The sequence below is a fragment of the Nilaparvata lugens genome, chromosome 1 (genome assembly GCF_014356525.2).
Source record: "Nilaparvata lugens isolate BPH chromosome 1, ASM1435652v1, whole genome shotgun sequence".
NCBI lineage: Eukaryota > Metazoa > Arthropoda > Insecta > Hemiptera > Delphacidae > Nilaparvata > Nilaparvata lugens.
In genome coordinates, this window is record NC_052504.1 from 64,377,465 (window position 1) to 64,403,538 (window position 26,074).

General features: G+C 33.5%; 1 protein-coding gene across 1 annotated transcript in view; it reads right to left on the reverse strand.

The window, feature by feature from the left end:
- The window catches only part of LOC111050416, a 70,056-nt gene that overhangs the window by 35,722 nt on the left and 8,260 nt on the right, over positions 1 to 26,074 (reverse strand). The window contains exons 5-9 of the mRNA XM_039435704.1: positions 25,819 to 26,067; positions 25,250 to 25,440; positions 21,751 to 21,824; positions 11,668 to 11,744; positions 6,949 to 9,315 (exon numbers count right to left, since the gene is read on the reverse strand). Of these exons, the coding sequence (XP_039291638.1) occupies positions 6,949 to 9,315; positions 11,668 to 11,744; positions 21,751 to 21,824; positions 25,250 to 25,440; positions 25,819 to 26,067 (2,958 nt within the window). The remainder of the gene's footprint in view (positions 1 to 6,948; positions 9,316 to 11,667; positions 11,745 to 21,750; positions 21,825 to 25,249; positions 25,441 to 25,818; positions 26,068 to 26,074) is intronic.

The following is a 26,074-nucleotide window of genomic DNA, read 5'->3' on the forward strand; positions in this document are numbered from 1 at the left end:
GTGATTGTTGCTCTTTTAGTATCCTCCAAATAATAGATTGATTGACATTAAACTGCACTGACAATTCTCTTGTGTTCTTCTCGGGATGTTCATAAATTTCATTAAGAACTTGTTCTTCTAACTCAACAGTCTTAGTAGATCGGGGTCTGCCTGCATAAATGTGCTCTTTGGATATCAAAGAATCTGTCTCAGGCAGACGTTGATGAATAGTGGCAAAAAACCTTGAACTTGGACATACTCGGTTAGGAAAGTTCTCTTGATACAAACGTCTTGCTTCAGTACTATTACAGTAGTGTCCCATTCCATACATTAAATGCATGTCAGCTAATTCGGAGTATGAATAATGTCTAAAATTACCTGCCATTTTTTAAAAAGTTAACACTCAACTTAAAAGCAAAGTGAAATGGTTACAAATAACTGGTTAATAGGTTAAACAAAAAACACAGCGCGGCTACTAACAGTAGGCCTAACTTACAGTTTGTTTTTTTTGTTCAACAGTGAGCTAAAATATTTCTCAAAATAATTTTCAGCTGATAATTTCTTTTTAATATTTTTTGATTTAAAACAAAATAAATCAGCTGTTTTGGAACAGCAGTTCTTAAAATCAATGTTCTGTTATAGCAATCAGCTACCACCTATGAGTTATTAGTTCTCTCCTCATAAAACAGCAAATTTTGTGGTGTAATGTACTACATAAGAATACATTTTTCAATATATTTTTCAATTTTCATATCCAACTTTTATTTAAATTTAGGTTACATCATTTTTTTCAGAATTAAATTCTCTACAATTTTTATTGCGAAAAATTATTTGTTTACTGGTCATTAAAGAAAGTTATTGGGCATCAAACGTAGAAGTCTGTGTTTTTCTACTTGAATTTTTTGCATATTTCAACTTTTTTCTCAAAAACTACTCACAGTACAGATTCCAGACTAGTTTTATTCAATTTTTCAGATATGTTTCCATATGAATCCAGCATAAGTTTTCCAAAAACTAGTCCCCAAACAATTCAGCATCGGTGTATTTCACCAGAGGAACTGAATTCCGGGCGAAATCTTTCACCCTGTATAGCCCGCTAATGAAGCGTTTATGGATATATGTTTATAAGAACTTTTTTCTTATTTTTACCTCTACTATCACGTATTAAATTATTTTACCATAATTATGAATCATCCTGTATATTCAGAATTGATTATTCAGCTATAATCAAACTAGAGACCCCTGGGTTGAAGAAGTCGCTTATGAACTGTTGTTTTGATCTCTGAGATACGCAACTTGTAATTATACAAAGTTATGAGAATTATTATGGAAACTGCTAAATATATCTTTTACAAGTATAATATTACAGTAGTAGTAGGTTCCATGGTGATCCTATTCCAATTTAAAAAACTTTTGTCCGCCATCTTGGATCCGTCATATGGATCCAACTTCATTTCGAATCCAGCTTCATTTTTTCAAATGCGAAGTAGTCCAGTCAAGGAAAGGTTATAGAGGGAAATGTTTGGAAGACAAATTTTGACCCCGCAGTTCTGTTTAGGGTAGTAAGGAGGTAAACATATCAAAAGTCCCCACCCCTACCACCTGTGCTAAATAATACATAATTTCAAAGAGAATTCAATGCTATAAACCTACGATAAGCATCAGTTTTTATGATGCATTGTTGGAGAGTTATGAGCCCTGAAAGAGCAAAACATTGAATGAAAACCTGTTATTTTAGCAATTACACACATTCAAGAGCGGATATTTCGGGAACTGTCGAGAATATCACAAAATTTCACTGAACAAAAAGAGTAGAGAATTTTTCAAGCTTAATTTTTGAACAGTTAGTTATGTCGGTTGAACGCATTGTTCTCAAGATATGAGCGTGGAAGCAAAACGCTGAAAAATGCAACTTTTAAACCACTCTCATCCCCTTAGTTAGGAATGGGGACTTTTGATAATTATGTTCTCCTCCAGACTAGTCTCAACAAAGCTGCGAAGTCAAAAATTTTGTTCAAAACATTCCCTCCAAATTCCTTTGTCAATTGGTCTATTGTTGCAAAAATTGAGATTTCACACTCAACACTAGCTGCTGCAAAAGGTCTAAGGAAATTCGTAAAAGTGTAAAATTATACATCAAATTGAAGAGAATTTAATGCTCTAGAAGCTCATAATCAGCATGGATTTTTCCCATTGATTTTTAAAAAGTTATAAGAGCAAAAATAGAAAATAATTTATGGAAGAAATAAATGTAGTAGGAAATTATGTAAGATTTAATTTGTTATATGACAGTCAAGTCCTCAGGATACATAGTTTTTGGGTTTTATGCGAGAAACCAGAAATTGGTACCTTTAAGCCACCCTCACCCCCTTAGCACAGGTGGGGACTTTTGATATGTTTACCTCCTTACTACCATAAACAGAACTGCGGGGCCAAAATTTGTCTTCCAAACATTTCCCTCTATACCCTTTTTTGAGCATTGACTACCTGGACTAAAGGTGGTCATGTCATACCTGATTTTGATACAGAATTTCAAAGGAAAATTAATGGCGAAGCCCGCAAATCGATATCTCAAACCGTTTCAATGATCTCAACATTTGAAGGTTCTAATAAATTAAACAAAAATCTGGTGAGGCGCACTCACACAACTTTCCTTGCCGTTATGAAAATTGATCACCTGACGCTAGTGTTCCCGCGCATCTCAAGTCTACTATTCAAATATTTGAGCCAGCTGGTGACAGGGCAATAACACTGAAGACACACGAGGTCTGCTATCTCTTCATAGTGAATCATTTAATAGAATCAACAGTTGCCAACAGTTTGCAATTGAAATAATAACATTTTCTCGAGTTTTGAGCTTGTTTTTAATTTTAGGTGAAAATGTTACTGAACATTAATTGTAGAGATTCTCATGCTCAATCTTTTCCACTCAAAATGTTTTTTTTCTGAAGCCTGATAATTGAGAATCTAAAATCAAACTTTGCATAGATGGGGCGGAGATCCAGAAATTTTTACAGATATGGGACTTGTGGCAGTTGATAGAGCTTATCGATGACTATATTAGGTATAACTTTAATCAAAATCGTTGAAGCCGTTTTCGAGAAAATCGCGAAAAACCCTTTTTTTGACAATATTTTCGCCATTTTTGCCGCCATCTTGAATCGCATTTGATCGAATTTCTGAAGCCTGATAATTGAGAATCTAAAATCAAACTTTGCATAGATGGGGCGGAGATCCAGAAATTTTTACAGATATGGGACTTGTGGCAGTTGATAGAGCTTATCGATGACTATATTAGGTATAACTTTAATCAAAATCGTTGGAGCCGTTTTCGAGAAAATCGCGAAAAACCCTTTTTTTGACAATATTTTCGCCATTTTTGCCGCCATCTTGAATCGCATTTGATCGAAATTGTTCGTGTCGGATCCTTATATTGTAAGGAGCTTACGTTCCAAATTTCAAGTCATTCCGTTAATTGGGAGATGAGATATCGTGTACACAGACGCACACACACACACACACACACACACACACACACACACACACACACACACACACACACACACACACACACACACACACACACACACACACACACCAATACCCAAGAACCACTTTTTTGGACTCAGAGGACCTTGAAACGTAGAGAAATTTAGAAATTGGGGTACCTTTAATCAAAATCAGGTATAACTTTAATCAAAATCGTTGGAGCCGTTTTCGAGAAAATCGCGAAAAACCCTTTTTTTTGACAATATTTTCGCCATTTTAGCCGCCATCTTGAATCGCATTCGATCGAAATTGTTCGTGTCGGATCCTTATATTGTAAGGAGCTTACGTTCCAAATTTCAAGTCATTCCGTTAATTGGGAGATGAGATATCGTGTACACAGACGCACATACACTCATACACACACACACACACACACATACCAATACCCAAGAACCACTTTTTTGGACTCAGGGGACCTTGAAACTTATAGAAATATATAAATTGGGGTACCTTAATTTTTTTCGGAAAGCAATACTTTCCTTACCTTAATAGGGCAAGGAAAGTAAAAATGAAATGAATGAGTACGGTAGCTAAACATTGAATAACCAAGTGTTAGTGAACACTACAGCTGAGTTTACACCGGAGTTGATAACACAAGTTATTAACAAAAAGTTATTAACTTGACTGAATCGTCAAAAAATTCTCTTAACAAAAGTTAATAACTCGTGTTTTTAACAGAAAATTCCTTGTTAGTAGGGGTATTCACAATGTTGTTTTAGCCAGTTAAAGTGCTATTTGATAACTCTGGATTGTGAACGCCCCATCTAAACCCATCTGCTATTAGCTAACTGCAGTAGCGATCCAAGCGGATAAAAAGTAAGATTATAAACATATTATTATGGCTGCCGTTTTAACAGAGATAGCTAGAGTTAGCGGACTCAAACCTGCGCTATCTGCTGTCTCGTCTGTTAATTTTTTTCTAACGTGCCACTATAGCGTTGAGTTAACACAGACTTAGCAAATAGCGTGACTTAGCCAGCTAGCTCCAACATTGTGAATACCCCTATTAACAACAAGATCTGGTTATCAATATAATTGACTTCCATATGATTTCATTTAACGAGACTATCCATTATGATATAACAGCCGGAATAAAAAGCAAAAATTGTCTTCAAAATACTTTAAATTGAAACAGGTGTGATCATTAACATAATGGTCTTCATCTGATCTAATGTAAACAAATTATAGTGCGTTTACACCAGAGTTGATAACAAACGTTTTTAAACATTTTTAATAGTATTTTCTTTTGGCTGCTAGTTTTGTTATCAACAAAAGTTAATAACTTTGTCACGTGTTTCGTCTGCAGCTGTAGTTGTTAGGGAACAGCTGTAGTTGTAGGGTAGGAATGCTGGGCGAGGGGGTTGCGGGGAAGATAGGAACCTGTTATTAACAAAACTTAATGCGATAAAAGAGGCTTTTGTTATTAATATAACACATTTCCTTTGATCTTTATCGACTCTCGATGGATAACATACATCTTGTAAATAACAATGAATTTTCTTTTAAAAACACGAGTTATTAACTTTTGTTAAGATAAATTTTTGTCGATTCAGTGAAGTTAATAACTTTTTATCAATAAATCATGTTATTAACTCCGGTGTAAACGCAACTGAACATGATGTTAATGACTTTTGTAACTAACATCAGTTAATAACAAAAATCTGGTGTGGCGCACTCACACAACTTTCCTTGCCGTTATGAAAATTGATCACCTGACGCTAGTGTTCCCGCGCATTTCAACTATTCAGATTTGAGCCAGCTGGTGACAGGGCAATAACGCTGGAAACACACGAGGTCTGCTATCTCTTCATAGTGAATCATTTAATAGAATCAACAGTTGCCAACAGTTTGCAATTGGATAATCACATCTTCTCGAATTTCGAGCTTATTTTTAATTTTAGGTGAAAATGTTACTAAACATTAATTGTAGAGATTCTCATGCTCAATCTTTTCCACTCAAAATGTTTTTTTTCTGAAGCCTGATAATTGAGAATCTAAAATCAAACTTTGCATAGATGGGGCGGAGCTCCAGAAATTTTTACAGATATGGGACTTGTGGCAGTTGATAGAGCTTATCGATGACTATATTAGGTATAACTTTAATCAAAATCGTTGGAGCCGTTTTCGAGAAAATCGCGAAAAACCCTTTTTTGACAATATTATCGCCATTTTAGCCGCCATCTTAAATCGCATTTGATCGAAATTGTTCGTGTCGGATCCTTATATTGTTAGGAGCTTACGTTCCAAATTTCAAGTCATACCGTTAATTGGGAGATGAGATATCGTGTACACAGACGCGCACACACACACACACACACACACACACACACACACACACACACACACACATACCCAAAAACCACTTTTTTGGACTCAGAGTACCTTGAAACGTATAGAAATTTAGAAATTGGGGTACCTTAATTTTTTCGGAAAGCAATACTTTCCTTACCTATGGTAATAGGGCAAGGAAAGTAAAAATGTTGAAAACTTGTGTTATTGACTCCGGTGTAAACGCAGCTTAAAACTGCGTTTACACCAAAGTTATTAACAAAATGTTAATGTTAACAAAATGTTAATAACTTAATCCTTATAGATTCTATTAGATTGAACGGAACTTGACAAACATATATGTTCATCATGACAAACACATATGTTTATGATATATTATGTTTAATCTAATAGAATCTATAAAGATTGAGTGATTAACATTTTGTTAATAGCTTTAATGTAAACTCAGCTCAATAGTAGCTCCTACTCACATTTCAACACTTAAAACAAAAAAAATTGTCATAGCAACTGCTATCAAAAGTAATATTAATTACGTGTATGTTACATACAGGCAGACAGACGTTAACGGAAGCTAGTTAATATAGAACTTATAAATTTATGTTATGTATTATTCAGCTGAAATCATATGTCGGCGCATAAAGTCTGTCTGTCTAACAGTCTGTGTGACAACTGCCAAATTATAGCATCAGCTTCTTTAAATGAATGGAAAAATTACAGAAATAGCAATTATTCCAGCTGACTGATAAATTATAAATAAAAAAAATTTTTCTTGTGCACTTCCAATGTTATTTTTATATCCTGAAAAAGGACGAAGGAGTGAATCAATTTTGTTGTCCAACGAACTTGACCTGTAAAAAGGTTTGAAGAGTTGGTGTTCAAAATTTGAAGCTGATGGATCAATTCTTTCTAAAGTTCTGGTCGAACATACAAACAAGATAGAGAGAGAGAGTGAGTAAGTGATAGGGAGTGAGAGCGATAGCAACAGATGTGAGTCTGTGATTGAGACAGAAAACGACTTTGGGCTCTAGTAAGTCAAAAGTGAGAACTTCGCTGACGCTCGTTCATAATAATAAATGTTTCACTATAATTATATAAACTAATATATATTATCAAATGAAGGTGGTTACTTACTGTTGTCGATTTCTCATAGCTATCAATATTTGGATGTTCATCAAATGCATTTTCAACATAGTCTGTGCTGTCTTTCATCTTTGAGTTCTGATGTGTTGAATCCAGAGATCGCTTACGGTTTTCGATTTGTGTACATGCTTCATCAAAGCTTTTCAAAGTCTCGTCTTGACCAAGTTTCCTTCTTTTAGATCTTCCGCGCTTCTTTTGAATATTTGGAAAAGATGAGGCGGTGCTTATTTCTTCAGATATCTGTGCGTGGTCACTGCTGAAGGCTTCAGGGATTTCAGTATTGTGTTCAAGTTTTTCACGTTCTGGGATGGTGGTATCTACTTCTTCCTGATTATTAATCATTTGTTTTTCAATTTCTTCTTGTTCAGAGCCTCTTGAAACCTCTTCTTCCAATCTACTGCACATTTTCTGAGACTTTTGTCGTTTCTTTCTAGCTTTCACTTCAATATTAGGGAAAACTATCTCTGTTGTGGAGGTTGTTTCAATTGCATCCGGATTATTGTTTATGTTGGAGCAGGCTGATTCGGGTTGTTTTTGCTCTTGTACTGAGAGAGTTGGGTCTAGACTATTTTTTCTAGGTCGTCCACGTTTTTTCGGAATTGATGTAAGATCTTCACGAGAGAAACTCATTTTTTTGGTTCCCATCTGCTTCTTTTCAATAATCTGTGCATTATTATCGGAATTTTCAATTGAAGCAGAGGTTTTTCCCAATTCGATTTCATGATACTTTGTTGCAGAACTTTTTGCGATTGATCTTCTTTTATATGTTTTACGTCCCTCGGATTTCATCGGCTCACATTCTACCACATTCTTTCTTTCTTCGACAACTACATTACTAAAAGTTTCTTCCTCTTCTTCTTGCGAATTGAGAGTTGGAACCACTTTTTCCGATTTGCTTAGAGAATCTAAACTGATCTTTTTAGGTCGTCCACGTTTCTTTTGAATTGTTGGTGATTCATCCTTGGATTTTGGAGCGATTTCTGTTGAACTACCACTCATTTTGAGTGCTTCTTTCTGTTTTTGCACTTGAATCGAACTATTAAGATGATCATTTTTCACTAGAGAAGTTTGAACAGAATAGTTCAGATCACTATTGACTGTTTTAAAACGTTCATTTTCTGCAAGATCGCTTTTCTCTTGAATGTCTTTCCCAGATTCGTTGTGTACTTCTCCTTGCAAATCTGGTTCCAATCCACTACTCATCTTTCGTAATCGTTCACTTCTGCCCCGTTTTTGCGGAGTAACTGGTTTATTCTTGACTAGATCTTTTTCCATACTTATGTTTTTTGGTCTTCCTTTTTTGTTTTTATTTAGTGAGTGAACATTCTCGTGGCTACACGTATTAAATGGTTCATTTTCTTCTGGAGGTGAAACATCAACTTGAGGGTTGAGAGACTCATCCGTACCACTTGCGTCTTCAGTCAATTCGTCTTTGCAAACATCTTCAACTTCTAGCTGATTACGATTCCTAGTGTTATTACTCTTGCCACAACTATTTAACAGTTGTTTTTTACTGGTATTAATTTTAAATTCTAAAATATTTTTTACAAGATTTTCGCTAGTATTATCACAGTTGGGAGTTGCTGACAGAGAAGCAGTTGAACACACACTGCTTGAAATTTCTGTAACTTTCGAAACATCATCATTCTTCTTGTCACCTAATGTACTGGAATCTTTTCTCACTAGCATGACGTTATCACATAATTTGGGTTTGATCTCGTTTTCAGTTGATGAACCATACTTCTTGTTATATTTTCCAATGTTTTTTGTAGAACTATATGTTCTCTGTCTACTTGAAAACATGTTGATTGGTGAATCTCCATTTCTATCATAACGTTTAATTTGTGACTCAATTCTTTCTTTGATATTTTCTCCATTCGGTTCATTCATCGGATTAGTTACATGTTCTTGTTTCGAATGATTTTGTTTGGATATTTCAGCCATTCTAGAATAGCACTTTATTGTATTTTCAACAATTAATTTCATTCCTGGAGACGCTAAAGTATTACTGTAGATCGAGTTCGTATCATCATCATCTTCTTCACTGACAATTTCTTCTTCTTTTATTTTATTAAAGGCACCATCCTCTAATCTTGAATAATCATTCTGTTTAACAAATAGAATTTGGTCTTCACTTTCACAAGCCAAGGGATCATCTATTGTAATCTCATTATCTGCATCAGATGGCGTTTGCAGCTGGTAAAGGTCATCGTTTTTCGGTATCTCTTCCTTCGGTATAACTTCCTTTGGATGTTGAAAAATCATATTTGTTGTTTTCAGCGAGGTCGAGATTTTTGTGTTTGAATCAGCTTCCAAACCGTGATTTTTTTTCAGGCCACCAGGTTTTGAACTAGGTACCTGCAATATTATATGAAAGTCAATTAAAATAATAGATATTTCATGTTAGAAATGACAGTTCTGTTGTTAGTTGATAGAAATTATTGGGAGCTCCAAGATTTCAATTTGTCTTGCCTATAAAATTAGATGAACATAACCTACATGGTTATGTTTCAAGGGTTGGAGGAAAGTTTAGGAAGGTTAGATTTTTTGCTTTTAAATGGAAATATGTTGATATTATTCGAAATGTTGAGTTGAGTAGATAGTTTGAACAGGACGGTTGTGCTCATGATCACGCTCATTTGAATCGCTGTATTAGTGTGTTATCAAGTGTTTTGTGTTACCAGTCCCGTTTTGTGTTAGAAGAAACCCTGTTATTAGGACTACAGTCTCTTAATAATTGAATTATTTTTAATTTGTTTCTAAAGTAATTTTTCGTCGATTATTTAAATGTGAAATTCTAGGTTAGAATTGTAGCAGAATCAAAAGATTCACCAGAAACACCGGCCAGCTGATAGATAAGTACTCTACAACGCTGCTTATCTTGCTCAACTATAAAGACATAAAGGTCAACATGAAATTCCTTTGACAAATAAGCCATAGCTGTGCTATATTGGAGATGATAAACCGTTATAAAGCAGGATTGTTCTTCTAGTATAGATATAGACACAAAATAGTTAAACTTGAAAATGGCTTTAGATATTACGGAAATAGAAAATATGTTCCAAAATTTGTTTAATGAAATAATTGAAAGCACGAAGCAAATTATCAAAGAGGAAAATAAATTCTCACAACTTGAGTTCAATTGTTGCTGAGCAAGATAGAAAAATAGAGGAATTAGGTGAGGAAAATGAAAAATTGAGACGTGAGCTCCAGAAGCAGAATACGTTGCTAGAGAATCTGAAAAGGGAGAACAGCCTCATTTTTTATAGAGTTGTAGAGCCTAAGGATGAAGTTCAAGAGCATATAATGAGGGTCCTTGATTTATGCAATGAGGTACTATCGGTAGAACTCAAAACGAGTGACATAAACTTTATTATAAAACTAGGGAAAAGTACTGATAACAAAACTCGGACAATTATTTTATCTTTGGTATCAGTAATTGAGAAGGAAAGTACTTTGAACAACTGCGGCAAGCTGAAAAACTCGAAGATCTTTGTTGCTCGAGACCTGCAAAAGAAATCAATGGAAAAACGTAGAGAGCAACGTAGAGAGCTCAATGAAATCCGAAACTGGCTGAAAGATAAGCATAATGTCAAAGTGAGAATGAACGCATTGGAAATTTATGGGAAAGTTGTGAGCTATGAGGACCTCAAACGAGATTATATGGAAACTGAGGAAAATTGTCTGTCCATTGGAGGAGAACCGGAAGAAGAGGAAGGGAGATACACTACAGAGACAGTCAAGGAAATCAACGCTACTCAATCAGGAAAAGCATAAATCACACAGTTTTTCGCCCCTCGAACAAGAACACTCAATAGAAATAGTCCACTTGATAAAAATGTACTAAACTTGAATATTCTTGCCTCTAATGTGGCTGGAATAATTAACAAATAGAAAAATATGGAATTTATTGGACTTCTCTAGAGATATGATGTATTTTTGTTGTATGATTTATTGAGGATCAGAGTATTTTGTTGAGGTTTGAGGCTATGTTTGATGATTATGAATTGGTATCGACCCCTGCAATTACATCTGCGAGGCGAGGTCGCGCTAGCAGAGGTACAATATTTAGAAGAGGGGAAAAATACAAAAATATTATTGAATACAAGACAATCGTCATCTATAGTGTCATCAAACTACACGTCGTCTCACGGAGGCTTTTCATTATTCTGGCATACTTGAATGGCTGAATGACTTTTTGGGGCTCACAGATTTGTTGATGGACGGTGCGATTCCGAAATCATATTGATGGGAGACTTAAATGGAAGGATTGGTAACAGGCAGATCATACCGGAGGATATACTGTCAAGCTTCTCCTTTCCTCTAAACGGTAATAGAAACTCGAAGGATCCCATGATAATTATAATATCGGATTATATATAAACTATAATATAAAAGCTAGTGGCGTTTTCTTCACGAACAGGTTTATTTGGATGCACGCGACTCAATAAATGTACTATATTTTTAGTCATGAGAATTTGAAGATTTCAAACAATTTATAACCGATAACAGTTTCATTGATAATGTTTCCTAGGCAATCGAGGACATTGTGTGTTCTACAAATAATAGCTATGTATTATCTACATAACAATAGCTAGGTGGAAAAACCTTCAGTTCTTTCAATCAATAAGAATGAATATGATGAAATAGAATGATAAAAATTAAATATCTTAAAAATGAAATTGACCCATTTGAAAAAGTTCACTTTACCTTGGTTTCTAATGATGATCGGCCCACAGTAGCATTTTCTCGACTTTTTGTTCGCTTTTCAATTTTAATGCATTTGCCTAAAAAAGAAAAAATTAAAAATAGCTTTAATATAGGCTTATCAATAACACAGTCAATGTTCACTACATTTGGGGGTGCAGATAAAGGTAACTGAATCGCATAAATTTTACCGCATAAATTGATGAGAACTCCAGATTGAAATTCACCATTTCTCAGTTTTAAAAATTAATGCTTGACGAGTTTCCAATTCAAGAAAACTTGGAAGCTTACTTAGAGGAGAATTCTGTTAGATTGTCAGCATTTACTTATTCAAACCCTGGACAGTAATAGTATATTTCGCACCTAGAGCAGGAAATGAGATTTTTCCGGCTCGAAATCAGTTGAAAAGAAAAATCTTTTCGGCTGAAAGAAACAGCTGATCAAAAAACTTTTCATTATTTGTGTTCATTATTCAGCTGTTTCGGCTGAAAGAAAGAGAAATCTTTTCGGTTGAAAAGATTGAGAGCCGGAAAAACATTTTTGCCCGTGGTGCGAACGCTATTTTTCGCCACACACAAAAATAAACTATATATATATATATATATAATATATATATATATATTATATATATATATATATATAATATATATATATATAGATATATATATATATATAAAACACGTTCACGTTCATTAAAACTCAGTTTTTAAAAAGAAATTTTATTTGCAAAAATACATGTTAACACATCAAGTGGCTGGAGTAGACTAACTAAAATGAGCGCGCTGAGAGCGACACTAAGCGGTACTGACAAAAATAGTAGTCAGCACATCAATTGTTTAAGTTTACATAATTCCTCCCTCCTTAAGTTTTTTTCGTCCCGAAAAATAAATTTGGGACACTCAAAAATTACAAAAATTAAAATGAAGTTACAAATTAAAGTTTACTAACTTAGATCTAATTTCTAGGTGGTACAATATAGCTTATGGTAGGGGTTGATGATATTGGTACTTGTGTATCAATTCGGTAATTTAGTACACTGGTTGGCTTCTTAAATTTGTAATAAACGATTATCAAAATTACAAGAAGTATAAATGTACTTAAAACAAAAATTACAATGTGGCGTGTCTTAAGGACGAAAGAATCTTCAAAATTTATAAAATCAAAATCTCTAGGTTCAATATCATCAAGTTTACTAACATCTTTCAAATCGATAAGTTTAGTATGAATTTTATTTGGTACATGACTTAATTTTTGTGCATATGTGGTAACTGAAGTAAACGGTAATTTTACATCTGTCATTTTATCATTGATATCCAGATTGATAAGGAAAGATGAGGGAGTATTTATAGTGCCATTATTGATATTAATTTGATCAAACTTATATCCTAAAATACAATTACAATTTTCGAAATAATTCATAAATGGTCTATCATTAATTATTTCTATTCTTACACAACTATCCAAATCCTTATTATTTACTACAGACAAAATACAGTTATCATGTATAATTTCTCCTGAAGTACAAAAAGAAATAGAAGAGAATTTTTGACAATTGGTCAGTTTCCAAAGCTTTCTGTTTTGAGACACAGATATCGATTTTTCTTTTAATTTCATGGTGTGAACATTTGATTCCATTTCAACAGGATAAGACAGAAGGTCATATTTTTCAAATAAATCGTTAAATTTCGGTAAATGGATAATGTAAGTTATAACAGATTTCGATAAAATACAAGTGCTATTACTAATTTCCCATAAAATACTGGAATCTCTACTAGCTAATGAATAATTCTTATAATTAATTAATCTACGAAAATCATCAAAGCTCAAAATTGATGGATGAAGTTTCCCTTCTTTGCAATACATCAACGAGTTAACAACATCATTTATTTCATCATCCAACAATTGTATAGTCAAAGTAATTAAGTCAACAGCTTGCATATTTTCGACAATATTGGCAGTTTCGTTAGTAATATTTTCTAATGCTTTATTATTTGAATTAATATGCTCAACATCGAAATTAAATTTCTTAATTAACTCATGGTTCATTTCAAAATTATGTTCTTCATTTTTAACAAGATGTAATTCATTATTTTCTATTTTACCAATAACTTTGTCGAGGTGTTCTTTGTCGTCAGCAGTCATAAGTCCTGTCAACCATGATATGGCGTTTCCTAATCCGTTCATTAGTCCACGTTTTACCTTTTTATTTTTATTTTCAGAAATCATTTCTAATTTAAAATATTGGTTGAGTGAAATTTTCTTCAAAGATTCAATAATGTCAGAGGATATGTAAGCGACTTGCAGATTATTAATATGAGTCTGTAATTTCAAAGATTGTATTTTAAGGTCAGTCACGTTAGTAAAATGGATAACTTTGTATGTGTCGTTAATGAGCATAGATTGTCCTATTTTAATCGGAATTATTCCTGCTGTCTTTGTCAAGTCTGTCAGTCTGTACGTCAACGTTGCTGGGATCAGGAACAACAGAAGGATGGTCATTGCCTTCATCTGCAACAATTAGATTATCTTTTACTTTTTTACGAGGCCTTTTCATTCTGTTAGGGTGGATTTTGATTAAATTTCTTTTCAATTTGAACCTATCACCTTCCTTAGTAGCTGTGCTATACCTTGGAACATTTTTGTGAAATTTCGGGTTTTTGATGAATATCCTATCTGGTATTTCAGGTGGTTCCTCTCTATTTTTGTTACATTTTTCTGTTCGTTTTTCTTTTTCCTCGATTATTTTCTTGTAAACGGCATCATTCAACGCTTGTATTTCTTTGAAGTATTGATTAGCAAGTTCTTCAGTGATTACTGCGGGATTATCCTGATCTTGATTATTTGGTAAATAATTCTGAATTCCGAAAGTTAGTTCATTTGGGCTTAAGTTGAATTGATCTTTTATCGAATTGTTATAGGTTCGCAAAGCTAATCGAAGTTTTTGTTCAACACTATATTTTGGGAATTTAATTTCGAGTCCTTGTAGAATTTCAATAATTGTGGAGTGAGTTCTTTCTATTAGTCCTTGAGATTGGGGATGATAAGGTGTGGTGAAGTAAGTTTCAATACCATTTATTTCAGTGAATTGTTTGTATAGTGCATTGTTGAATTCTAATCCGTTATCGGTTTGAATGCATTTTGGAATTGGGAAAACTGAAAGATAGTTGTTTAGATTTTTTATTATTTCGATACTGTTAGCTGATTTCAATGTGTAGGCGGAAAGTCTTTTAGAAAACGAATCGACAATTGTGAGGATTTTAATATTATTATACGTGAAAGTGTCAATCTGAAGTTTTTCGAAAGGTTTAGTAGGTGTGGGAGTTACTTTGAATTTAGTTTTAATTGGGTTTCTTTCATACTTGGTTTTCAAACAGATTTCACATTTATTTACAAATTCTGTTACGTCTTTGTGCATTGCGGGCCAATAGTAGTTTTTACGTATTTGTTTATAATTCTCGTTAATTCCTCTGTGGAAGTTTTTGTCTTCATGACATCGAGCTATTATCATTGTTTGTTCATCTACATCAGTTATGTCGGCGTTTATTCTTTTGTAGATTCGGAATTTTATGTTGGGAACTATTTTGACAATTTCATTAGTCATTGAACTTAGAATTTCTGTTTTTAGAGCTTCAAACAATGGACTTTTATTTGAAAATACTATACCGTACACAGTATCAGGTTTCAAATACTCTCGTATTTCTTCTACGTTGTTTCCAATGTCACGTGCGTCTCTGTATTTGAAAATTATTCTGTTTTTATTAAAGATCTTTTTGAATTGGGGTTTTCCTTTACCTCGTGAAATAACTATTTGGTTTGCTTCAGTGTTTATGATACTATTTTCGTCCATTATACCTATTCTATCATCTGAACTTTCTTGAGAATGTTGTGTCATTAGTGAGTCATTGTCATTATCATTATTAGTATTATTTACAAGGTTTTCGTTGCCAGTTTCCACATCATTTTCATTAATATTATCAATATTTGCATTAACTATCGAATTGTTACCAATTTGTTCATCAAGATCATTCAATATACTTTCACTCACCGACGGAGGAGCTTCATTGTTATGGAATCTTAGCAGATCATTGATATCAATGTCATCGTACTCATCATTGTTATTGACATTGTCGTTGGCATTGTTCGCATTATTTTCCGCGGGAAAGCCTGGGAATAATTCTGAATCGTCAAAACCTGTAAATTCATCACTACTTTCCATCATATTTACATTGAAAGGCCGTGAGAGACAATCAGCAACACAATTTGAGCGACCTTTTATGAATTCTACGGTGTAATCATACTCTTCCATTAACAATTTCCATCTCATTAATTTAGCATTTGGTTCTTTTAGAGAATGAAGCCATTGGAGTGGCTTGTGATCTGTTCTTAGGGTGAATTTTCTTCCATACAAATATGGCCTGAAATGTTTCACTGCCCAAGTTATTGCCAACATTTCTTTTTCAATAGTAGAAAGATTTTGTTCAGCGGGATTGAGTGTTCTAGAAGCGAATGAAATTGGGAGATCTTTATTGTCAGTCATTTGACTAAGGACCGCCCCTAAGCTTACATTGGATGCGTCTGTTGTCAAAATATATGGATCATTCAATTTAGGTAACTGCAATATTGGTGCGTTAGTAATTGCTTCTTTCAGAAAATTGACAGCTTCAATGAATTTAGGATCTTTTGGGTTTATAGTGGATGTTTTTCTCAATGCGTTAGTTAAAGGTTGAGCTATTTTAGCGAATCCTTTTATCATTTTTCTGTAGTATCCTGCCAAACCTAAAAATTGTTTTATTTGTTTAGTAGTTTGTGGAACGGGAAAATCTTTTATTGCTTTTACTTTTTCAGGGTTAGGCTGAATGCCTTTTTCCGAAACTATGTGACCTAGAAATAGAAGTTCTTTCTTAAAGAATTCGGTCTTGTCCAATTGTATTTTTAGTTGATGAGTTTTCAATCGTTTGAATACAACGTTCAGGTGTTTCATGTGCTCTTGTAAGCTATCACTAAAATAATAATATCATCAAGATATACAAGAACATTTGGTAAATCACAAAATATCAAGTTCATTGTCCTTTGAAATTGAGGTGGACCATTTTTCAACCCAAATGGCATTCTGAGAAACTCATAATGACCATTTTCAGTACTAAAAGCTGTTTTTGGTATTGATTCGGGTTCCATTTCAATTTGATGGAATCCTGAAACAAGGTCAATAGCCGAAAAGTACGTTGCTCGACCGATTTTTGAGAACAAGTCTTCAATATTCGGGAGAGGAAATCTATCATCTTTAGTTTTGTTGTTCAATTTCCGATAATCTACTACAAGACGAACTTTGCGTTTTCCTGAAGCATCAGGTTTCTTCGGCACAACCCATAAGGGAGAGTTGTACGGAGAATTAGACGGTCTTATTATCTTTTGTTCGAGTAACTTGTTTATTTCATTACTAATATCCTGCCTAAATGAGATAGGATAGCGGTAGTTTTTTGAATAAACAGGTTCTTCGTCTGTAGTCACTATTTTATGCTTGAGCAAGTTAGTAGCAGTTAATATATCACCTTCGAATTTTATTATTTCGGGATATTTCATAAGAGTACTAATAATGCATTCTTTCTCTTCTGAGTTCATATGCTCAGTTCTCAATAAAGAAGTGATTTCGTCAATGGAGAGGGGATTATCGATCATCTCACCCATGTACAATTCACATTCTTCTACAGAAACTGTTTCGATACTCAACGTTTTGTCACAATCAGAAAAATATTCAATCTCAATAAAACCATTCCTATCAATATCAGTTACAATATTATACAACTGCAATTCCTTAATACTAACAACACATAGCTTATCTGATGGAGTGCAAACATTAGTTTTAATTTTCAATTCATTCCAACCTTTGTTGATTTCAATATGATTCATTCCTAACAGTGGTATCGTGCAATCTTTCGTTATGAGACAATTGGTCTCCAAATCAATTTTTGCTTTAAACCCTTGCAATGTTTGCTTTCCAATAAGAACATCATAATTATCGCTAAAATCATACACATAAAATTTTTCATCTTTATCAACACCAAGCATAGGCCTATTCTTTACATTAATATTTACACAACCTTTTCCATTAGATTCACCAGCGGGTGTACGAATTTTATAATCACAATCAATTATTTTTGTCTGAGGAGGAACCATTTGAGGTTTAATGAAATTATATTTACTACCTGTATCGATCAAAATTCGTGAATCATTGTAATGAATATGAGGCAAATCAAGAGAGATCGTATTCAAATCTAATACTACGTTTTTGGATTGTTGTTCGAGCCTACTTCTAAAAAATGATTCATTTTCTCGCAAAGGTCACTTACAGCATTTTCCATAGAACTCATTCTAGCATTCATGCTTTCAAATTCGGAAAACTCATTTTCAGAAGATTCAATATTGTGAACTGGAAACTTTTGAAAGTTGGAAACTGTTCTCATGCTCACATCGTTTGATTTTTGATTCAAATTTTGGTTGTTATTATTGAAGTTTGCATTTGGATTACGATTGAAGTTGTGATTTTGGAAACTTTGTCCATTACGAAATCTACTTTGAAAGGATTGTCCTCTGTTGAAATTATTTTGAGGCTGAGAGAAATTTCTCTGATTGAAATGATTTTGAGGTTGAGAAAAATTTCTCTGATTGAAATTGAAATTACGATTTTGAGATTGAGAAAAGTTTCTTTGATTTGAATTGTTTTGGTTTTGAAACTGATGGAAATTTTTCGGATGCGAATTTTGATTGGAATTTGACGAGTTTTGTTTTCCTTCAGACTTACTGAAAGTTTGATTCATTTGTGCTACATCAGTAGTAAATCCTTAATGTTTCAAATAAGCACTACTCTTATTGATAATAGCCTGTCTTGCATCACTGAGGTCTTTGATTCCTTGCGTTTGTAGGTGAGCTCCAAGCTGGTGGTTGATTCCTTCGACTAAAATCATTACAATTTGTTTATCCAACTGAGATGAGATAGTTTCAAGAATTGGACCAGTTAGTCCATCGAGTTTGTGTCTTGAGATAATCACGGTTCTTTTTTGTTGCAGTCTATTTATGAATTGAATAGGGTGTTCTTTTTGGTGTGATTTCATAGCAAGCAGTTCCATAGTTAATTGTTCTACTGTCCTATTATCAGCAAAGTTGTTTTTCAAAACATCAATCAAATTTGAGAGGTCATCTACTGTACTGTTGAGGATTACATCTTTAGCAGGTCCATGTAATTTGTTTTTACAATAGTGAAGGAGAATCCAATGATTGTCTGCTGCTTCCGCGATACGATTATTACAATAGTCATTTTTCAATTTTTCGACAACTTCGAGAAAGCTAAGTAGTTCTATTGGGTTTCCTGTATATTCAGGTATTATGTGTAGGTGATGTTTCGCAATTGGTCTTGAAATAAGGGGGTTATCCATTGTGCTCTCACTGTTATCTTCACTGTCACTGATTGTAGATGTAGAAGACGTGTTACCTTGAACTGTGGAGTTGGATACAGCTGCAGCCAGAGCCAGGTACGATCTTAACCTTGGCCGGTAATCGATGAGAAGTTTATGGTCTGGTCTGCTATCCTTCTTGCCTTTCTTCCCCAGGATGGTGGTTGTTGGTTGTTGGTGTTGATGAGTCACTCTTCCACTTGATGGTCTCGATGATGGTTCATATCAGTTGCGACCCCGACTTTCGAATTTTCCGCGATCACTTGTGATTGATAATTATTGATCAATATAAACTGGCGGTTAAATGAACAGCACAATTTTCACGAAATTTTCACGAAAAACTCTTCAGGGTCCCTGTTCGGGCGCCAAACACGTTCACGTTCATTAAAACTCAGTTTTTAAAAAGAAATTTTATTTGCAAAAATACATGTTAACACATCAAGTGGCTGGAGTAGACTAACTAAAATGAGCGCGCTGAGAGCGACACTAAGCGGTACTGACAAAAATAGTAGTCAGCACATCAATTGTTTAAGTTTACATAATTTATATATATATATATATATATATTATATATATATATAGAGAGAGAGAGAGAGAGAGAGAGAGAGAGAGAATAGTTGTTTACTAAGCACTTCCGAAAGCAGAAGTGGAAGGTGATAGCTCTAGCAAATCTGAGGTAATCTAAATCTAAATATCAGGAAATTGTCAAAGTATTTTTATTTTTTATTCTGAGTTGTCTAAATAACCTAAAAGATGATGTTCAATTATGTGGAAGGTTGAGTTTATTTTTTTTATTCTTTCAAATGACAATAAGATGATATTATTATAAATGTTTTACCATTATTGAATAATGAATACAAATAATGAAAAATTTTTTGGTCACCTTTCCTAGTTCCATGTTAGCGGCTGGAAAGGGTACTCTTTCCGGCCTAGGCCGGAAAGAAACCTGTTCTGACGTCAGACGAGAGTCGTCTGCAAACAATGTCTTTCAGATCTACGTTGGGACTGGAAAACAACTGCTTTCTGTACAGTGTGGCGAAAAAGTAAATTTTGTTTGTTACAAGACCGAAGACTGTCATTAGTCAAAATAGTAGGAACATGGAAAAACAATTCATGTATAAACTTACAAAGATGGAAACCAATCTTTTAACATTTGTTGTCAACGCCAGCTGATCTACTGCATTGAGGCTGTGCGAGCGACTGGAAATAGTTATTTGTGCAACTAGTGCGCAAAGTGACAGTTTGCTGCACCGAAAGAAACGTTTACGAGGGGAATGGCCTCTTGAGTGCAGCAGAGGAACTTTGCGCACGTATTTCACATTAAATTTTTCCTACAGTTACCATTGAATATGAAAAGTGGGTAATTATGGGTAAAATTGCCTGAAATGCATCAAATATTTTTCTGTGTAATTTTATTATTAATAAATAAAATTGAATTATGTAGTAGTGTTTGAATGAAGGGGCGGCTGTCACTGATGTGGTGGCTGTCGCTGTCCTCGAACTCGGTGTCCTTGATATTATTATAACGTGCACCTCTCACTATACCACAGTCATTGTTACCAACTTCATTTTGTTTTTGTGCACTAATCCTCCATATAACCTACTAACTATTTTGCGTTGCCATGTTGCAAATCTGGAGTGCAGAAAAAAATTTTCCCGCACTAGAGCGGAAAGTGATTCTTTGCGTTCTGTAATCAGTGCAGGAATGGCCACTTTCCAAGGTAACTGTAGGAAAAAACTTTTTCGTAGAGATATTTTTCAAAGTTTGTCAATTTGTAAACAAACAAGATGTTATCAAAATAGGAAAATTTTCTATTATGTTTAATTAATTTTATCCGATTATCACTTTTTGAGATATGAGCGCCTTTAGTTTAAAATTTTGAAACATAATTTAAAATTCGGTAAGAGATAAATCCATGAAAATTTTCGAGTACACTCTTCAAGGGATTGTTGATAAAATAAGGATTTTTTCTCAGAAAATATAAATTTTTGATAATTGAATAACTTTTTCAAAAATTGATATATTGAGTTAATTTTTTATTCAATCAACAATAATAACATGAAGAATATGTCTTCAAAATTCTATGTATTTATTTCTAACCGAATTTGAAATGATCTGTTCAAAAAATTTAAACTTTAGACGCTCATATCTCAAAAAGTAATAATCGGGTAATAACATTTCCAGTGAAATCATAATGAAGAATTTCCTATGAAATTTTTTCATCATGATTAGCCTACTTCATAGCATACAAATCGAAAAACTTTGAAAAATATCACCAGTAAAAAGGTTTTTTTAGTCGGTTTTTATTGTTCTTCCAAAATATATACAGCCAACTGTACACAATAGAAATATGTGGAAAAATTTGATGTTTGATAGCTCATATCATGAAAAATGTAAAAAAATTATCAGAACTGTCAAAACTTCGCCCCGTCATAAAAAAAGTCATTATATTCTATTGTATAAGGAGTCAATGGATTATTTCATGTTATCTTCAAAGTAATGTAGGCCTATAGAGTTTCAACTCAACGTTACCTTCCCTCAAATAGAAGTAAGGTAAGACCTTTCAAGATACGCGTGTTACAAACATAATGCATAATATATGAGTACATAATCAGCCCTTATTATTAATTATTATACCTTCAACTTGAGAATCCATCATTGTAACTTCTTTTTTGGGAGAAAAACTTTCTGAGATTCGGCTAGTCAGGTTCCTGCAAAAAAACATGGTATAAAGTAATGAAATCCCACAGACATAATTATATAATGTAATTATTTTAATGAATATATTATTGATTTAATGGTAACATCATTTATTATTTTATATAAATGGAATGAGTATTATACAATTGAAATGTCAGATTACCAGGAGAGTAGATCATATTTTTATAATACTAATTTCAGAATAGTTATGTTCTGATGCTAAGCACTAGTGGAGGCTTATTAAGAACAAGAATAAGAATGATTTTTATTCCTTTAGTGCATACAAACAATGCTATCGGAAACGTCAAATTATACATTATAATAGAATAATAGAATAAAAGTTCTAATCCATTCAGGACACAAACAATATTTTGGACTATTGGAAAACTCTAAGGTTTCCTCCATATATGTCAATAAAACAATAATATCAAGAGTAAAATAGTCCAACGTACATAATACATCATTTAAATATAAACACATAAAAATATAAAGTTAGAGACTAGAGAGTACTATTACGTATAGTTTCCAAAAAATGATTCTCTACTGGCAGGTGGAGGAAATCAGAAAGTGAGTATAGTGGGTACTGTAAGAGAAGGTTTTCAAGTTTTTGTCGGAATACTATGTCATAAATCAGCTGATAGTTGCAGTGATAGTAGTTTTAATTTTTCTGCTCAAAATTTTCAAGTTTATTTCAATATTATTGAAACTTTCGGATTGTTTAGTGTTATTTCAGGCTCTTATCAACCCTTTGAAATTCAAAATCCATCAGTCATATCTCGAATACGTATTCTCTGAGTGTTTATCTTTGGTGAAAACAGAAATTTTAAACTTAACCTCACTTTGGACTATTTATGTGCCAAAATCAAGGAATTGAAGAAGTTTTGGGCAATTGCCTGTTTCTCTTTCCAAATATTGTGTTTGTGACTGTTCTAATAAATAAATAAAAAAAAATACTGTTAAAGGCAAGTTTGTGGCTGAGTCTGGCAGAATATTAAAAAGTTTCAAGCATACATGATTAGGGCTACCAGGGCTACTGGCTCGGCTCGGGCGAAATCCGTGAGTGTGAAGGCTCTCCCGGCCGGGCGCGTGTAGTTACCAAAAACCTAAATCGCCTAAAAATTGAGATAGCAAAATTTTGATTTCAGATTCGGATTCAGCGCCCTCGAAATAGTAAAACGGTTCGTGGGGACTCTAAAATAGTCGAAAATAAAAACTCTGTGAGCACTTTAATGTTATTAATGAAGAATTCTATTTCTATGAAGAATTTGGTTGAACCTAAAGCAAGAAAGTACTAGTACTGTAAAATAATAATACCAATGTTTCCCAAAAATGTTATTAGCTGTAGAATAAACATATTTCAATTTTTAATTCAATAAAAATGAACTTATTTTTGTCTACTTGTGTGAAATTTTATTGACGAAGCTGAAATTGAATCAGAGTTTATTTGTCTTTATTTTTACAGGATAATATCGAGTATGACAACCTTTTTCTATAAATGAATTGTCATAGTATTTTAAGTACTATATTACACAAGTAAAAAGTTCTATACCGTACTTATGGGGAGCTGGTTGAGGCTTTACAGTATTAAGTATAAAGGTTCAATTCTCTATCTACTGCTACGCTGTGTCAATTAAGAGTTGGTGTGTGTCTGTGTGAGAAAGAGAGAGATTGATTGATTGATTTCATTGATAGTGTGCTAGGTCTCGACAGACCCATTACACAAAAACAGCATTACTAAATATATATCTAGATAATCAAACAAAATAAACGATAGTATCATGAACAAAATAGTATTAATGCAATTAAGAAAAAAGAAAATTAGTAGATAATTGGAAAATGACAGATTAATTGTTATAATTATAAGATAGCAGAAAGCTCTATCCAGGAGTTAGAGAGAATAGAGAAAAATAAGGGAACAGGGAGAAGAGATGAAGAAGAAAAGTAAAACATATAATAATTATATAAATATATATATATATATTTTTTAAAGAAACTACAAATAAAGCACAATTACTTTTAAGTGGCGTTGAAATATCTGATAATGAAACTGCACTCCAGCGGACCTCAAAAAGCCTACTGAATTCACATCCGTCAGAGAGAGAGAGAGAGAGAGAGAGAGAGAGAGAGAGAGAGAGAGAGAGAGAGAGAGAGAGAGAGAGAGAGAGAGAGGAGAGAGAGAGAGAGTTTGTAGAGAGACAGATAACATAACAATAAGGAGGAAATAGAAGTGAAAATGGTCAGAGTTAAATTCATATTCAACTCTTTTCATATTCATAGTTGATTTTCTGATTTCATATTTGGATTCATCTTTTCAAAGTTTAAATAAAAAAACAAGTTTTTAAAATGTTCATGTTTAGACCTAAAATTTCAAGTGTTTAAACCTTTCCCTTTGTGAGCAAAAAATTATTATCTTATTAACCTAGTACGTTTTTACTATAATAAAAAGCTATATTAAAAACAGCCATAACTCCCTTGTTTTCGGGTATTTTCGAAAATGGGACTTACGCTTAAAAGAATTTGGGGTCGCTGAATTCGAATCTGAAATCGAAATTCCTCTATCTTCATTATTGGACGATTTAGATTTTGGCGAAGAGGATAGCGTTTTGTTAGTAGGGCAGGCCGGGCTCGCGTTGCTTACTACTAGTGTGTAGTGATTTTGCTCCGAGTCGTTCAAGGACACGAGCCAACACAGGCCAAATACGCGAGCCAAATCCGTAGGTGTGTAGGGCCCTTAAGGTACATCTATTTTTGTCTTATTTCGTGTATTATGGCTGTGGATGTCAACTCTGCATCTGTATGATCCTATATCCTTCTTTACTTGAAGTAGGAGTTTGAAAGTTACCATACTGTAAACTGTCATAACTTTTTCTTTTATAAATATATTGTAAGTGGTTCGGTTTGTAAATGAATACATTGCAATTTAGATGATGCAAACTAACGTCTTACGTGATTTGTAACATTATAAAAAGTATTTAATTGGAAATAAATTACTTATACGAAGACTCGGTACTGTTTCGTCGATGTTTGAGAGAATGGATGAATGAAACGCATTTTACAAGTCAAATGACACAGGTAAGCTGAGAATATTTTATAAAACTACGGTAAGTCCTATCAATAAAATTTTTCTAATGAAAAATTTGGCACTCTTATTCTATTGTTTACTTATTTTACAAAATATCATTCATGACTAGAAAAAGAAGATGTTTAAAAAATACGCCCAGTTTCTAGGACACTTATTAGATCGAATGCACTATAGATTAAGATTTGAAAAGTATCCTAGAAACCAGGCCTAGACTCCTAAAATAAAGCATACTCAACTACTGTGTTAGCCGAAATAATTATATAAATTTAGTTCAAAGTAATGAATACTCAAGGCTAATAAGATTGGAAGGAAGATTCATTGAATCAGATATAGAAGGCACTTTAAGTTACAGACCTTTCACTGTTGTTTTTGCAAATCTGCTTGTCAATTTTCTTTTTAGAGTTCATTTCACATGTTGCATCTTTTGGACCACTAGTTTTTCCTTCATGCTCAAATTGTTGGTGCTTGACTAGAGCTAAATTTGAAGTTGACCAAACAGAACACGATTTATTATCACAGTACATCACAGGGTGACACCCAGCTTCCTGTAAATTACAGATTGGATTAAATTAAAAAATGAATGAAAAAATAATTTAAAACATACCAGCAGATGATACAGAACTGCAAAACATGTTAACGAGTAAATAAATTGTTAGAGTAACTTCTATGTATTTTAGGACTGCTAGACCAAGCCATCAAAGGCAGTTTTTACAGAAATGATCTTCACGACACCAGAATGCCCTCAGATTGGCTGATTATCACCAACACTTGATTCTTAAGTGACGAAAAATGTCTGCCGACAATCGCTAAGAGTGAAAACGGCCAATAAATAAATACTAATATTAACAACTGAAATTCAATAAACATAATTTATATTATAATGAAACAAAATTATGATACAATTAATTTGAGAGTTAACATACCTTTGAACAGGAAGCCTTAAAGTGTTGTTTCAACTTTGAACAATCAATATGGACGAATTTACACCTATTACTGCATCTGGCAAATCCATGACTATCAATTTGCTCCTTCCAAAAATTGGAATAGTTTTCAATGAAAGTGTCATCTAGCACGGAGTCACTGTGACATTCGACCATGTGATGGTTTAGACTTGTTTGGCTAGTGACCTTTCCATTACATTTGTGACATTCATAGGCAAAAGCTGATGGGTTCTGGAAC